We start from the raw sequence: 17,042 nt of genomic DNA, 5'->3' as shown, positions 1-17,042 counted from the left end.
CCCTGTGCTAGAGGCTGAACTACGTAGTATTTGAGAGCAAACCAGAGTGGGGGTTCACAAGAATATACCAAAAAACAAAGGCTCAAACGCCTGTAAAAGCCACGTTTTTCAGCTCAAGTTTACAAGAGGTCTAACTCAGTAGATTAGAAACCTTGTTCCCACGGACAGCAGAGGGGGTGTTTCGTCAGATATGGCGACCCGTCATAATTGGTAATGAAAGTGACGTTTCGTCACCACCATCTTGCTACACCCTACACTCGTCCATAGTAAGGATACACTAAGAAGGGGGTAGGTAAGCATATTTTTACACCCACCAGAGTTTTGCATGTTGCACGTTTTTATCACCGTAAAATTAGCTTATATAGGGAAATACAGTACTTAGAACTCCGTGTGACTGTTCACATGTTGAATTTTAAAAGCATCCAACTTCTGTGAGATTGACAAACCTGTGAGATGAGCAGGCGTGTCGCAGCCTTTAAAATTCAACAGTAAGACGGAGATGTAAGTACTACATTTCACTATATAATCTCATTTTACTGTTAAAAAAGCTTGTAAAATAAACTCCGGTGGGTGTAACAAGATGTTCGCTTACCCCCTTCTTACTTACTATGGACGAGTGCAGGGTGTAGCAAGATGGCCGCGAAGAAACTTCACTTCCGTTACACATTGACCGGTCGCCACATCTGACGAAACGGGGGCAGTAAAAACACACAGGCTTATCTCCCATCTACAAGTCAACATTGTGAAGGAGACTGTACACATTGTTATGCAACAGCAAATTTTATACAGAGCTTCAATTTTGGTAGGCAATACGGCATTCAAATACACAGCATTCAAGTGAATAGGAGTTCTCAACTTTTGTCCTTGGGACCCACTAACAGGCCAGATTTTAAGTATTACCTTGGGGAGATGCAAACTAGAATACTGCAATCACTGAGCAGCAAATTATATCGCCTGTGATGTATTTCAGTTATCTTGCAAACCTGGCCTGTAAGTGGGTCCTGAGGACAGGAGGTAACAACTACTGGTCTAATGCTTATGGTTGTGGTTGGGCAGGATCACCCCCCCCCCCCCCAAAAAAAAAAACAGGCATTAAGGAGGTAGCATATCTTCTCAGAGCCTCCTGTCAATCAGCTCTAAAAAGTGATCCACCAGTTGCCTATGTGAACAAGGTCTTTTTTTCCATCATGCATCATGTAGAAGAGTGCACACTATCTCACAGCTATTATAAATGCCTGTATTTACTTTGCTGGTTTATTACCATGAGCTGGTACCAATTCTGAAGCTCAATCATGTCTCCCCATTTCTGAAAAGCCCAAGATGACTCTCTTTGTGCTGACAGTCCAATAGATACCCGACCGTATTTCTACAGCATAATCAGAAGTAGTCATTTTCCCCATCTTCTCTTTATAGGCAGAAGTTTGCTCTGGGACCGTGGCGGAAGTCATTCAGTCTGTTGTGAACGGTGCAGATGGATGCATATTTTGCTTTGGTCATGTCAAGCTTGGTAAGCTCCCAGATCTGTTACAGATAATTACTATGTCAGTCTGTTAATTACACGCTGTCATTTAATGGTTCAGCAAACACACAGAATGCAAATAGATTATAGCTTTTAATTAGTTGCAAAACTTGCTTCAGTTAATTCCTGCAGGAGAGGTTTGAACCAAACTGTAACTATACAAAAAGCAGACACCCAACCTTGCAAGTCTGATCATTGTAGAAAAAAAAATTCAAGGCATCTTTATTTTTTCATTTCAATATTTGTATTCTAAAATTTTTCTGAAACAAGGTGTGATACATTACAATTAGTATACAACAGTATATAGAGAACTTCAAGGATACGGAAAAGAAGCCTCTTGAGAAATAAATAGATAATTTATGATGAAATTGGTCGTACCATCATCCAGAGAGTTTAGTAAGGATACCTATAAACATTCAATGTAAATTTCACAGTAGACTATAAAACATAAGCTATAATGTTATAAATTGCTAGAGATACATAGGTAGTGTGTATAGATTATTTTGTGTATTGCATGTAGTGGGAGGATAATCATTTTCAGTATAGAACAAAAGTATTTAATTTCAAAGTTGTGTAGCAAGGGAGGAAAACAGATAGAAATAGACAAAGAACATTAAAGAAAGGGTGAGATGGGAAGATGTATCAGGGAAGTAGTAGGAATATATGGATGGCAAAGGGGGAGAGGGTAGGAGAGAATGAGGTCTGGAGTAATACAAATGGGCATTAGAGAAAAGCAATGTGTAGTTAGGAAGCTTGGTTTGCATTTAGATAGTTAAGCGGACGTATCAAAGTTGTTAATATTTATATATCTAGGGGGGGGGGGGCAAATTTTGGTAAATTTTGCTAAGGTCTATGAGGACTGCAAAATTTTTTCCTGTGATCATTGTCCAGAATAAATGTTTTTTGAAAGCTGGAAAGCATCTACTTCTTTATAGAAAAGCACTTTAGCTTTTTCTCTGTTGTGACATGAAAACAAAAGTACGACTATGATTGATGTATTTCTGGTTTGTGAACACAGCTTTTGCAGAAATAGTTATTGGAAAAATCAATGCTGGATTTTTTGAGCACTTGAAATGCAATTTAAAACAAATCATGTCCTCTCCTACACACTCAGCAAATATTCTGAAAGAATATGTAAACTGATTCAATTGGCATGGCCCATTGTTGTTACCATCAGGAAACCCACCCAGAGACATGCCAAGCAGCCATGGAATTCATGCATGTGTATAAGAAGTGGTTGGCTTACATCTACTATTGAATGGCTTAAATCTACTACCATTGAATGGCTTACATCTACTATTGAATGGCTTAAATCTACTACCATTGAATGGCTTACATCTACTATTGTCAGAACCTGTACAAACCGAGACCGAGATGCTGAGGGCGGCTCACCTTTGCGACCCTGTGCAGACCACTCCCTGGAGTTGGGACAGAGGAGGGACAGCACAAGGAGGCACCGGCGCCGGGAGCTGGCAGGAAGACTTGGTGCAGCCGACAGAAGCAGGGCAGGTGCAGAAGACTGGAGACAAGCGTTGGTCAGGCAGGAACTGGTAGGTGAGTCTGGTAGGGTCCACAGGAGATGAGGGCAAATCCGAGTCACAAGCCGAGGGTCAAGGGCAGGAGAGTTCAGAGGGAGTCCATGAGAGCAAGCCAAGGTCAAGGGGCAGGAGACAACAGCAATCCAGGTAACGTTAGCCAAAGGGTCAGAGGTTCCAGGTGAGAGGAGAGTCGTCAGGAATTCCGGGTCAAAACAGGCAGGTACGGCAACAGGTAAACACATAGGAGCTGAAGACAAACCAGCAACCTGTTCAGGGAAGGCTGCTGGTTTAAATAGGAATGTCCGGCCTCTGATTGGCCCCAGGGTTGCCGCATACGTGCACGTGCGCGCTTCCACGCACACGGCGCGCTGCCGTACCGCGCATGCGTGCGCGCAAACCACGCACAGGCATGCGCCGAAATGTCATTCTACTGGGCATGTGCGGGAATCTGTCAGAGATGGAGCTAGTACCCTGACAGTGCCCCCCCCCAAGGGGCGGACTCCGGACGCCCAAACTGGTCATTAACTCCGGGTGTTCCAGGTGAAAGGCCCGAATCAGGCGAGGGGCATGGAGATTCCGGGAAGGCTCCCAAGAGTTATCTTCAGGGGGATATCCCTTCCACTTTATAAGGTATTGCAACTGCCTTCCTCTTTTCCTGCAGCTCAAGATAGCCTCCACCTCAAATTCTTTTTCACCCTCAATCTCCACTGGTGGAGGTGGCAGTTCTTCTCTACCGTTGAAGGGGTCAGACACAACGGGCTTAAGCAGAGAGGCGTGAAACACAGGGTGGATCTTGTAGGACCTGGGTAAAGCCAACTCAAAAGCTACTGGGTTGATTTCTCGCCTGATCTCAAATGGCCCGATGAACCTTGGACCCAGCTTCCGAGAGGGAATAGGTAACTTGAGGTTGATGGCGGATAGCCAGACCTTCTCACCCACTTTGAAGACAGGGCAATCCTTCCTCCCCTTGTCATGGAACCTCTTATAGTCCTGCTGAGCTTGCTGCATGCTTTCCTGTAACTTCTGAAAGTTTTGCTGGATGCAGGTCACACGTTCCTGGACCGCTGGCACAGATGTTTCCGGGATGGAGTCCGGCAAAAAGGAAGGGTGGAAACCGAAGTTAGCCCAGAACGGGGTTTGGTTTGTGGAAGAATGTATGGAATTATTGTAAGCGAACTCGGCTGTAGATAACAAGGAGGACCAATCGTCTTGGGAGACTGAGCAAAAGCATCGTAGATACTGTTCTAGCGTTTGATTAGTGCGCTCTGTCTGGCCATTACTTTGAGGGTGATAGGCCGAGGACAGACAGATCTTCACTTCCAAAGCTCTGCAAAGTTCCTTCCAAAATTTGGATGTGAATTGAGTACCTCTGTCAGATACTATGCTTTTGGGCACTCCATGGAGCTTGATAATCTCTTTAAAAAAGATTTTGGCTGTGTCTGCCGCGGAGGGCGTACCCACCATGGGCAAAAAATGCGCCATCTTGGACAGACGGTCCACCACGACTAGGATCGTGGTAAACCCGGCTGAAGGAGGCAAATCGACAATAAAGTCCATGGAGATGTCAATCCAGGGCCGTTCTGGGATAGGAAGGGGTTTCAGCAGCCCCCAGGTCTTCGTGTTTGGCCCCTTACTCCGCTGGCAGCGAATGCAGGAAGAGACATAATCCTTGCAGTCGGACCTCCATTTAGGCCACCAGAAGGAGCGAGAGATCAGTTCGGAAGTTTTACGGGTACCAAAATGGCCAGCCAATTTACGATCATGGAAGGTGCTGAGGATTAACTGTCTTGCCTCTGTTGGAACAAAAATCTTCCCACGAGACCACAGCAGGTCGTCCTTTTTCTCCAAGGAGGAAACCTCATGATCAGGGCACCGTTGGCATGCGGTCTTTAGAGCAGTCAACAAATCTGTTTGAGGGAGAAGCAAAACATTTTGAGGTGACAGGATCGTGCTGGGCTCGGAAGTATCGGGCGTCTCTGGAAACATCCTGGAGAGGGCATCAGCTTTTCCATTTTTTGCGCCAGGACGATAGGTAATATGGAAATTGAAGCGAGCAAAAAAAAGAGCCCAACGGGCTTGTCTGGGCCTAAGGCGTTTTGCAGACCGTAAGTATTCCAGGTTCCTGTGGTCAGTGAAAATGATAATGGGATGCGCTGCCCCCTCCAGCAGGTACCTCCACTCCTCCAGTGCAAATTTTATGGCCAGTAGTTCTCTATCGCCTACGTCGTAATTGCGCTCAGGAGGACTTAGTTTCCGAGAGGCGTAGGCTACTGGGTGAAGAAGCGACTTCGGTCCCTGTCTCTGGGAAAGAATAGCGCCTGTAGCAGATTCCGAGGCGTCCACTTCTAGAACAAAAGGTAACGTAGAATCCGGATGACAAAGTACAGGTGCCGAGGTAAAGGCCGTTTTGAGTTTGATAAAGGCCTCCTGAGCCTCTTGTGGCCACTGGAAGCGGTGCCCCTGGCGGGTCAACTTGGTGATGGGAGAAACAATTGATGAAAAACCGATGATGAATCGTCTATAAAAATTGGCGAAGCCAATGAAGCGCTGAACGCCCTTTTTGTCTGTTGGAGGTGCCCACTCCTGAATAGCACTGATTTTCTGGGGATCCATGGCTACCCCATGCACAGAAATGATAAATCCTAAAAATTGCACTGATGTCTTTTCGAACTCGCATTTTTCTGATTTGAGATAAAGCCGGTGTTGTCTCAAGATGGTGAGAACCTGCCTGACATGTTGCCGATGTAATTCTTTTGTGGCTGAAAAGATGAGAATATCGTCCAAGTAGACTACGAGGAAGTCATCTAAAAATTGTCGAAAAATGTCATTGACTAGATGCTGGAAGGTGGCGGGCGCATTACAGAGCCCAAGGGCATGACCAGATACTCGAAGTGCCCGAATCTGGACCTGAACGCAGTCTTCCACTCATCTCCTGCCCTTATTTGGACCAAATTGTAGGCGCCCCGGAGGTCCAATTTAGAAAAAACCTGAGCTGATCGGAACCTTTGAAAGAGCTTGGGGATTAGAGGCAGCGGGTACCGGTTCTTGATGGTAATTTTGTTTAACTCCCTATAATCAATGCAGGGTCTAAGCGATCCATCTTTTTTCTCGACAAAGAAGATCCCCGCCCCCGCTGGCGAGGAGGAGGGACGGATGAACTTCTTACTTAAATTTTCTTCAATATAGACCTTGAGGGTCTTCAACTCAGTCTCTGACAAGGGGAATATGCGCCCAAAGGGAATTTCAGATCCGGGCAAGAGGTCAATGGGGCAGTCATATGACCGATGTGGTGGGAGACAATCGGCTTGTTTTTTGTCAAAGACATCCTTGAAGTCTAGGTAGGCTGGAGGAACATGCTGTAGGTCTTCAGGTGGAGTAGCTAGCGTGGAGCAGGCGACTGGAGCGGGTGCGAGACAGTGCTGGGAACAGTAGGTGGAAGGGAAGCTGACTTCTTTCTTGAGCCAATCAATGCAGGGCAGATGAACTTGTAGCCAAGGGAGACCCAGAATGATAGGGAACATGGGGGACGGGATCAAGTCCAAACAGAGGAACTCCCGGTGCCCAGAATCTGAGATGGCACAAAGAGGAAGGGTTTCCTGGGTAATCAATCCGGAACGGGGAAGAGAGCCATCAGCCAGATGAACTTGCAGCTGAAAATCCTTGGTACGGCAGGGGATACGCAGCTTTTGGGCCAAGGATGAGTCCAAGAAGCAGCTGCAGGCCCCGGAATCAATTATCGCCGGCAGACGTGTTGCCCCTTCCGGGAGCTGTAGGGAAAGAAAGAGGATAACATAAGTCTGAGGCAAACTGGTAACAGGGAAATTGATAGCAGATGGAGGTTTCGACTTACAAGGCCTTACTGGGCAAGTGCGCAAAAAGTGTCCGGCGGCTCCGCAGTACAGACAGAGGTTAGATTGGCGCCTCCGGAGTCTTTCTTCTGGAGTCAGAGGGGCCCGTACTATACCAAGCTGCATCGGCTCTGGGTCGGGTAATGAGGTATTTGGTGGAGCTGGGTGAGGCGGAGGTACTGGAGCATATCTTGGTGGAACCCAGTTAGGCCGGTTGGACTGGAACCTCTCCGAACGACGTTCTCGAAGGCGCCTATCCAGCTGAGTGGCGGTTTGGATTAAATCCTCCAGAGAGGCAGGGGGTGCTGACCTTGCAAGCTCATCCTTTAGGTTCTCAGAGAGGCCCTGGCGGTATTGGTACCTGAGGGCCAACTCATTCCAGCCTGTGTCAGCAGACCACTTTCTAAATTCGGCGGTGTAGTCTTCCGCCGTCTCCCTTGATTTAAGCTGTGCAGAGTACCCTCTGCGGTGGCTGCGCGTAGGGGGTCGTCGTATAATTTCCCCATGTGGGTGAAGAAGGTGTCCATAGAGTCAAGTATTGGACTGCGTTGTTCCATTAAGGAGTGTGCCCATGCTTGAGGCTCCTCAGAAAGGAGAGAGATTACGAATCCAACCTTAACAGCTTCGGTCGCAAAAGTTCTAGGTTGCAAGGCCAGGTAAAGAGAACAGGCATTCTTGAAAGCCCGATATTTCCGGCGGTCGCCTGAGAATCGCTCGGGCATGGAGACCCGGGGTTCGGGATTACTCCCCATCATGGCAGGGCTTGCAGGAGCTTGGGCAGCAGAAGGTCCGGGTGAAGAGGCTAGGGCCGCAGTGGATGGACCTGGGGAACCGGCCAGTTGTTGGAGGCGGCCATCAATCTGGAGGTAGCCTTCCTGAAGCTTCTGGACTGCCTCTGTTAAGGCGGAGACCTGTTGGCACAGCGTCTCAAAGGGTGAGCGCGCCCTGTCGGTCTCAGACATCTGGCTGGTTTGTACTGTCAGAACCTGTACTCACCGAGACCGAGATGCTGAGGGCGGCTCACCTTTGCGACCCTGTGCAGACCACTCCCTGGAGTTGGGACAGAGGAGGGACGGCACAAGGAGGCACCGGCGCCGGGAGCTGGCAGGAAGACTTGGTGCAGCCGACAGAAGCAGGGCAGGTGCAGAAGACTGGAGACAAGCGTTGGTCAGGCAGGAACTGGTAGGTGAGTCTGGTAGGGTCCACAGGAGATGAGGGCAAATCCGAGTCACAAGCCGAGGGTCAAGGGCAGGAGAGTTCAGAGGGAGTCCATGAGAGCAAGCCAAGGTCAAGGGGCAGGAGACAACAGCAATCCAGGTAACGTTAGCCAAAGGGTCAGAGGTTCCAGGTGAGAGGAGAGTCGTCAGGAATTCCGGGTCAAAACAGGCAGGTACGGCAACAGGTAAACACATAGGAGCTGAAGACAAACCAGCAACCTGTTCAGGGAAGGCTGCTGGTTTAAATAGGAATGTCCGGCCTCTGATTGGCCCCAGGGTTGCCGCATACGTGCACGTGCGCGCTTCCACGCACACGGCGCGCTGCTGTACCGCGCATGCGTGCGCGCAAACCACGCACAGGCATGCGCCGAAATGTCATTCTACTGGGCATGTGCGGGAATCTGTCAGAGATGGAGCTAGTACCCTGACACTATTGAATGGCTTAAATCTACTACCATTGAATGGCTTACATCTACTATTGAATGTAGCATAGGCACCACCGGTGGTGGTAATTGGTACCAATAACTTCCTGATCCTTCACTACAAGGGACCCCTAATTTGTACAGTTAGTTGCAGCGATCGGAGGAGGCGAAAAGTGTACTTTAGGGCCGGATTCACACTTGTGCTGTGCGAATTCCAGCTCTCTTATCTCTGCAGAGAGATAAGAGAACTGTTCAGCAGATCATCTCCGTTTTAGCTGTGAATTTGGAGACCTGGGAGAGGGGAGGGGAACGGGGGAAAGTGTATTGAGTAGAATGAGAGAAATCCTGATGAGAAATGAACACATCTGAGAATCAGATGCGTGCCCATAGAAGATAATGGGCCTGAATTCGCACCTGAGCCGCACCGCAATCCCTAGAAAACGCACAATTTTTTTTGGCAATGCGCAGTGTGAATGCATCACACATATGTGAACCAGCCTCATTGAAATTAATGTATTTAGAAATGTTCTGCGAATTGGATGCGTTTAAGCCGCACTCAATTTGGATAGGTGTGAACCCGGCCTAAAGGATTATTCCAGTTGGGTGTAAAAAAATAAAAAAAATAAAAATAAACTGTATTTGTGCCCTTTCTGCTACAACACCTGCCATACTAAAATATAGTGGATGCAGGAACAGAAAATCTTTCCTATCCGAGTCCTGCTTGTTATGTTAATCAATTTATTTCAGTACTTCCTGAGCCACTGTCCAGGAGCAAGTGTGGAGGTCAGGAGACAGGCATACACGGACAAGGCAGAAGTCCCTATTTATATTGTATAGCAGCTAGGCAAATAGCATTTTCAGAAGGAAGAAGTCAGCAGTGGCAACCTCCAGGCTTTTCTTCACTAGGTTCACTAAAAGCAGAATCCCAGACTGCCAACACCCCTTTACCCCTTGCATATGCAGGATATAATTCTCACTTCACCATCCTTGTGCCCAAAATTGTCAGTTATGTTGCAGCATCAGTTGCCATCATGTGTCCTGTAATGTACATGAGGATGTCAAAGGTCTGCCCACATGCATGGAGAGTGCAGAAGCAGAGAAAATAAATTGGTATAAGGTAAGTATTCTGTTATGAAACCAATGGAAAAAAAGTATTATATTCTGAGGGGATGGGGGCATGCAGTCAATTTTTTTGATTAGCCTGAAGTGGGAACTTAAAGAAAAAGTGAGGTATCTATGGAAGATCTGAAATTCAGATCTCTATATGTGTACTTGTGACACAGGGGCAAAAATCTATATATATGCACAGATATGTGGCTAAAAAAGATATTCTTCGAAAACATCCATAGATTTGTTACATGTGGTCATTTAAAATAATAATTTGTGTGAATTGGCAGTCTATTTTTTCTCTTCTGCACAATTGCAAAGCAATCACTGGTTGATCATCTGTACAAATGAGCCTATTGTCCTGAAGACAATCAGAATCTAACCATGCTTCCTCCTTTAGGTAAGACCTACACCATGATTGGTAAAGATGCCTCTACACAAAGCCTTGGCATTATCCCTTGTGCAATCTCTTGGCTTTTCAAGCTAATCAATGAGAGGAGAGAAAAGACCGGCACTCGCTTCTCAGTCCGAGTATCTGCTGTGGAAATCTGCGGCAAGGACGAAAACCTTAAAGATCTGCTAGCTGAAGTAGCCACCGGTAGCCTTCAAGATGGTCAATCCCCAGGAGTCTATCTCCGAGAAGATCCAATATGCGGCACTCAGGTATAATGGCATTCTACGGATTATTTATTTAGAAGTTTTCCCTTTTTCTTCCTCTCAAATAACTGCCTTGTGTTTGTGAATCTTTATTTTCGGCCATTAAGAACCTCACGAAAACTCTTGCTTGCCTACAAGCCAGAATCCCTAGTCCCTGGGTGTACATATTTGTTTTTTTGATTGCCCGGGAGACTTGGCCGGTTGTGGAAGAAAGAACACCCTTATCCTAATTAAGTGTTTTTTTTTTCTTCATGCTTGCAGCTTCAAAACCAGAGTGAGCTGAGAGCCCCCACAGCAGAGAAAGCCGCTCACTTTCTCGATGCGGCCCTAGCGGCAAGAAGTACCAGTAAGCCAGATTGTGATGTAGAAGATAGAAGGAATTCACATATGCTTTTTACTCTTCACATATACCAGTACAGGATGGAGAAGACTGGCAAAGGAGGAAGTATGTGTGCTTTTGTTATGCATTTTACATACTGTATAGTGTGCTTATTGTCAAAACCGTGGTTAATTGGAAGTTGGAAAAATAATGACTTGCAGAATTTAGAAACATATCAATAGAAATTGTAATCAGGCCATTAAAGATTATTCTTATCAGTTACTATTCTACTTTAAACGGTACTCTTAACTTTTATTCTATGTAATATATTAGAAATTGTGTAATCTCAAAGGAAACATGTGGTTAAAGAAATGTGGAGGCTACTATTGGTGACCATTTCTTATGAAAATGCCGGCTACCTGGCAGTCATGTTGGTTTGAAGCCTTCAGTACTTGCTATGGCACTGACCTAGAACAAGTATGTGGATCAAGCGTTCGGTCTTCACACTTTCTAAACTGCATGCTTGTTGAAGGGTCAGTGTTCCAGAAAGCCAGAGACAGCCAGGCTAATTGCATTTTTTAGATGGAGGTTGCTAATGAAAGCCCTTCTATTTCTCTCACTACAGCTTTCTTTTAACAAGCCGTTAAGGCTTTGCAAGTGCCAGCTCCCCAGAGAAAGGCATTAACAGATACCAGAGAAACTTACATATATTACCACATCAGTTAAGGGTAAATGAATCCCAGACTCTCCCTTTCATCTTTCCATATTTGATTGGGAACATGAAAGCGAGAACCTACTGGGGTAGTCTAGGCAAATTTTTCACCCTTCTTCTCACTTTTTTTTAATGAAGCCAAATGTAATCAAATAAAGTTCAGTTTCTTCGCCTCTTGGAAAACATAATCTCTCCAGCATGTAGTGTTGTATTGCAGGTGCACATAAAAATTTGATGCTCTTAGCAGGTTCATGGAAAACAATGGTGCTTCCTACAGTTGAATAGAGAAGTGTGGTTTCCTTGAGGCTGATATGTGTTGGGGGAATACAAAAATGGAAGGAAGTGGATGTAGGATTAAATAATGGTCGGACTGGGCTAGGTAAGGTTGTGAAGTATTGAAAGGTCAAGTGTTTAATTTTCCTCCTGAGATAAGAATAGAAGCATGTGTTGCCTATATGGCCCGAAGACTACTTAGATGTAGTAAACACATTCATTGTAAGTTCTGTAATTTCTGAAGCATTGCACACACTTTGTGAGTTGCGCACACTGAACTGGAGAAAAAAAAAATTGAGCCTAGACTCTTTGTAGAGTATCTGACTTTATAGGTAAAGTGTTGTACTGCTTCTTTGAGATTCATTTTCTGTTGGATTAGGTTGGAGTTTGTAGAGGAAGGATACAGCTGGATGATGTGGCTGAGTTAAAGTGGACCTTTTAGAATCTGTACAAGTCTGCATGAATAAATGTCAGAATATACAATTCAGCAGCAACAGAATTTTAGAAAAGCTCAGCCTTTATCGTAAAAAATAAATAAAAAATAAATAAATTAATCTCTAGGCTCCAATTGTGTGACTTTGTTTAGGCTGGGGTGGGATAATGATATCCATCTGCTGCAGGCAGGAAGAAGCATTTCTTCAGTCTTCCCCAGTAATCAGATAATTTTGTAAAAATACATTTTTTTGTTTGTTTACTATCTGTTTATTGAAGAAAAAAATGTTGACAAACGGAAAAGACATAAAAACAAAAGCATAATGTCTATAACAAATACAGAAGAATCACCCAAAGACCATCAGGGGCGGCAAGTACATAGACGTAAGGTATAACAGTGCATGATGGCCTGGGTTAATAATGGGTAATACTCCAACAACAATCATTAAAGTAAGAGAGAAATTCGAAAGGAGAGTATAGAAAGAGGAAGGGAGCAGTGCGGAAAGGAAGAGGGCTAAAATGCTGGCCTCAGGTGGCTTAAAAAAGTAAATTCGGAAATCATGGATTCATTTTCATGAGACTTTTTTTTTTTAATGTCACAATGTACATTATAAGATTTCCTATTATCTGTGCCCAGCCTTGCCACACAGAGTTAATCCATATGGCCTGCTGTACTTTTTTCAGCATAACATGGTGCAATTCATTCCACTGCATCATATTGTGCGCCCAATGAACTGAATTTAAACTAATTTTGAGACATTTCAATAAAGTTGTGAGAACACACTATGTTGTGGTGCATACCACAGTCCTAAAATATAACCAAGGATTCCTTTGTGACAATCTAAACAAGTACCAAATCCATTTGCTATGTGATGATCAAGCCAAAAGTATACAAAAACCTTCCCCGACGGAGACAAATCCTCCCTTCATTTGTTTCTCTTCCACACGTTGCAGCTCATGGTGGGAGGGGTTCAGCAACAGAGAGGCAGTGTTTTCAATTCAGAAAGCAGTGGGTAGGACTGATTGATAAGCTACAGGCTTGCGAATCAACAGTGGAAATGCAGATAGCCACGTCCCCTGCAACATGTTCTCATCCCACTGTAGGGCAAACAGCCACAGCCTACATGCTTGACAACTCTGTTCTAAATCCATGAGCAGTGCAGCATTGTTGCCACACCACCACAGGAAACTGCATTAGTTCATACAGTTGGACTTTATTGGCAGGTATTTGACTTTGCAAGGGGGGCAAAGAGAAAACCAAGTGCAGGTATGCAGGATATTTTTAGAGAGATGCCATAGTTCTACTTTAAGAAATAGATGCTACATATATTGTTTGTTTTTCTTTTTCCCGTCAGTGTCAGGAGGACGCAGCCGTTTGCACCTTATTGACCTTGGGAGCTGTGAAAAAGTGTTGAGTAAAAGCCGTGAAGGTGGAGGCGGTTTATGTCTATCGCTTAATGCGCTGGGCAGCGTCATAATGGCCCTAGTGAATGGAGCCAAGCACATCCCATATAGGTAAGCTTCTATTGCATATCAAGTGTCAGCCTTACCACATCAATCATTTTTAGCTTTCAGTGTCCTCTCATTGTGTTTTGTGTGTCTCACGCTTGTACATGTGCCTTTAAAAAAAAAAAAGAAAACATTTATAACTATTACTGCATCCTGATAGATGTCCTCCTATAATGTTTTTATAGTGCTTGCAGGTCATTTTAACCACTTGCTTACTGGGCACATATACCCCCTTTCTGCCCAGGCCAATTTTCAGCTTTCATCGCTGTCGCACTTTGAATGACAATTAATTGCGCCTTCATGCAACACTGTACCCAAACACATTTTTTTTCCACACAAATAGAGCTTTCTTTTGGTAGTATTTAATCACCACTGCTTTTTTTTTATTTTTTGCTAAAGAAACAAAAATAGACAACAAATTTTGTAAATCTAAAACAACATTTTTCATAGTTTGTTTTAAAAATTTGCAAACAGGTAATTTTTCTCCTTCACTGATGAGCGCTATTGAGATGGCACTGATGGGCACTGATGAAGCTGCACTGATAGGTGTAACTGATGGGCACAGATTGGGACCAATTTCCCTGTAACAGAAGCCAGTTACCGGCTTTCTTTTTTTCTCCTCACGCTGATCGATTGGCCCTGTTCTGTGATCAGCTGGGTCTGAAGGACTCAACGATCAGAGAACATGCCACCAGGGGCGCACAAGCAGCGCAATCACAGGAGGATGTCTATAGATGCCCTCCTGCCACTTGAAGCCATCTTTCGGCTATAGTGTGGGCGGAAAGTTGTTAAAAGGTATCCCATACAGGTTAACGCTGAATTTTAGCCAGATATAAATTCTTGCATTTGTTTTTTAATGCAACTAGTGACTTCACATCAGTCTCACTGAGCAGAGAGATAGTTTCTTGCTTTACTGTCCATTCACAAGCAGGGGTATGGAAGTGACCAAACGAAATTGCTTAGCTGAAGTAAAGAAAGAGCAAATCCTCTTTCCAGTGGCAAACTGGGTAGCGATACTGTTCCCATCAATTAAATATGCAAGGAATTTTTATGAAAAAAAAGGTGGTGCATTCGGGGGGGGGGGGGGGGGATGGGTACCACAAACCTGGCAGTTTCAGAACCAAAATACAATGCTATTAAAAGGTAACTCTAGTATACAGCACAAACATATTATTTAGACATAGGGGTTGATTTACTAAAACTGGAGAGTGTAAAATCTGGTGCAGCTCTGCATAGAAACCAATCAGCTTCCAGGTTTTATTGGCAAAGCTTAAAGGGGTTGTAAAGGTGAAACATTTTTTCCCTAAATAGCTTCCTTTACCTTAGTGCAGTCCTCCTTCACTTAACTTATCCTTCGATTTTGCTTTTAAATGTCCTTATTTCTTCGGAAAAATACTCACTTTCTGTTCTTCTGTCTGTAACTCCACACAGTAATGCAACACTTTCTCCCTGGTGTGTAGAAAGTCTCTTGAGGGGGGAGGGGTGAGCAGGAGTGTCAGGACGCCCACCAACACACAGCTTCTTTCTCTATCTGCAAAGTAGATAGCGTCCTGACCCTCCTGCTTGCCCCCCCATCAAGAGGCTCTCTCCACACCAGGGTGAAAGTGTCGCATTACTGTGTGGAGTTAGACAGAAGAACAGCAAGTGAGAATTTCTCAGAAGAAATAAGGACATTTAAAAGCAAAATGAAAGGATGAGGTAAGTGAAGGAGGACTGCACTAAGGGAAAGGAAGCTATTTAGGGAAACATTTTTTTACCTTTACAACCCCTTTAATTGAACAAGCTGAAGTTAGAAGCTGATGTGCTACCATGCACAGCTTCACCAGATTTCGCACTCTTCAGTTTTAGTAAATCAACCACATTGCAGGCATACATATATTGGTTTTGTATTAGTACTACCTAAATTTTTCAGAAAGGATGCCAAACAGACTTACTTTTCCACGATATTATGATTAGTAGTGCCTAACTGCTTCATTTCTTGAATTGTTTGAAAATTCTGGTGTCAAAAATGGAAAAAATTAATCCCTTAGTAGCCAAGGGTGGTATTAACCAAGTTGCATTGAAGTTTATGACAGTCTGGCCAGGTTAAATTACAGCTAGCTGTCATTTATAGCTCTGGAAACAGCTGGTATTTTTAATGTAATCCTTTTACTTGCTTGTTGGCATGCCCTTACAATGCTGGAAGAAAAAAAAAGGCAATGTCTCTTTCCTCGGGAACAAATGCCCAGTGCAGAATTTTAATTCACATTCTCCCTTGTTAAATAGGGACAGCAAATTAACTATGCTCCTGAGGGAATCTCTGGGGAATATTAACTGCCGAACAACCATGATTGCACACATCTCGGATTCTCCTGCAAATTACCCAGAATCCCTTGCCATCGTTCAGCTCGCTTCAAGGATTCATCGAATGAGAAAGAAAAAATCCAAGGTTAGTTTGTTCTTTCTTTGTACTGCATGTGGGTGGGGGTGGGAAGCATGCCTGATGTCATGCCGCACTGTATTAATAATAGAGAAATGTGTTTTTGCACTTTCTTCTGTAATGTCACAGTGCAGCACTCCCAAGAAAATACTTGGGATACAGTATATAAGTGTTGTACAGAAATTTGCTTATTTGATATGGCAGTACTAACATGCAAAGTGCAGTAACCAATAGCAAGCAGATGCCAATTTACTGTACTTAGATTAGTGAGAGGTAAGTCCTGACTGGTTGCTATAAAAACACTTGGGAGGGTCCCCAGTTAAAGGGTAATTTTCCCCTGAAAACTGGTATTTTGGTGCTTCAAAGATTTAGGCATATTTAAAGGATAAGTTCACCTTTTTTTTTTTAAACAATAATAATAAATGCACGTTTTTGCAGCCTGTAGAGCATTGTAATGCCAGGATCCTGAAGACATTCTGTCAGCCTGTACTTCCTATATGGGCAGACAGTTACTGAACTGTAGGAAGAATAAACGAACTACAAGAGCATTCACCAGCACCCTTATAGTTCACCAAGAACTACAAGCCATCCGCCGCATTGGCAGCTGGTACTTGCAGTCTATTCATTCATAGGAAACTGAATGAATGCCTCAGCTGCCCTGTTTTTGACAGCAGGTACTACGGGGGTGGGGGAAGATTCTTCACCCATTGTCACAATGGGGTATCATTGGGGTATGCGGGCAGGTGCTTAAAGCCTAGTACACACAGGCTGAATGTCGGGCAGCATTGGCCCGTGTGTACTACAGCCGGTCAATTCGGCATGACCTAAAAAGGTCTGCCGATCGGCTTTAGATCAGCGCTCTCAGCCAATGACCAGGGTGTTCATGTCAGGGGGCTGTCAGAACACAAAAGTAGGAGTTGGGCCAAACACCCCCCCCCCCCCGGTTCGGTTTGCGCCAGAACTCTCGAACATTGAAAAAATGGGACCCAAAATTGAAAAAAAATCAAAAGTCCCCATTTTGAAGGCTTATATGCAAGTTATTGGCCATAAAAAGGGTTTGGGGGCCCAGG

General features: G+C 44.6%; 1 protein-coding gene across 2 annotated transcripts in view; it reads left to right on the top strand.

Annotated features, from left to right (window-relative positions):
• Positions 1-17,042, top strand: part of KIF26A (kinesin family member 26A) — a 194,518-nt gene that overhangs the window by 160,483 nt on the left and 16,993 nt on the right. For both annotated transcript variants that reach the window (XM_040332379.1, XM_040332380.1), the window contains exons 7-11: positions 1,414-1,507; positions 10,052-10,314; positions 10,570-10,753; positions 13,400-13,559; positions 15,819-15,981. In XM_040332379.1, coding sequence (XP_040188313.1) covers positions 1,414-1,507; positions 10,052-10,314; positions 10,570-10,753; positions 13,400-13,559; positions 15,819-15,981 — 864 coding nt within the window. The remainder of the gene's footprint in view (positions 1-1,413; positions 1,508-10,051; positions 10,315-10,569; positions 10,754-13,399; positions 13,560-15,818; positions 15,982-17,042) is intronic.

The sequence above is a fragment of the Rana temporaria genome, chromosome 13, assembly GCF_905171775.1.
Source record: "Rana temporaria chromosome 13, aRanTem1.1, whole genome shotgun sequence".
Classification (NCBI taxonomy): Eukaryota; Metazoa; Chordata; class Amphibia; order Anura; family Ranidae; genus Rana; species Rana temporaria.
This window is presented reverse-complemented; position numbering and strand designations above follow the sequence as displayed.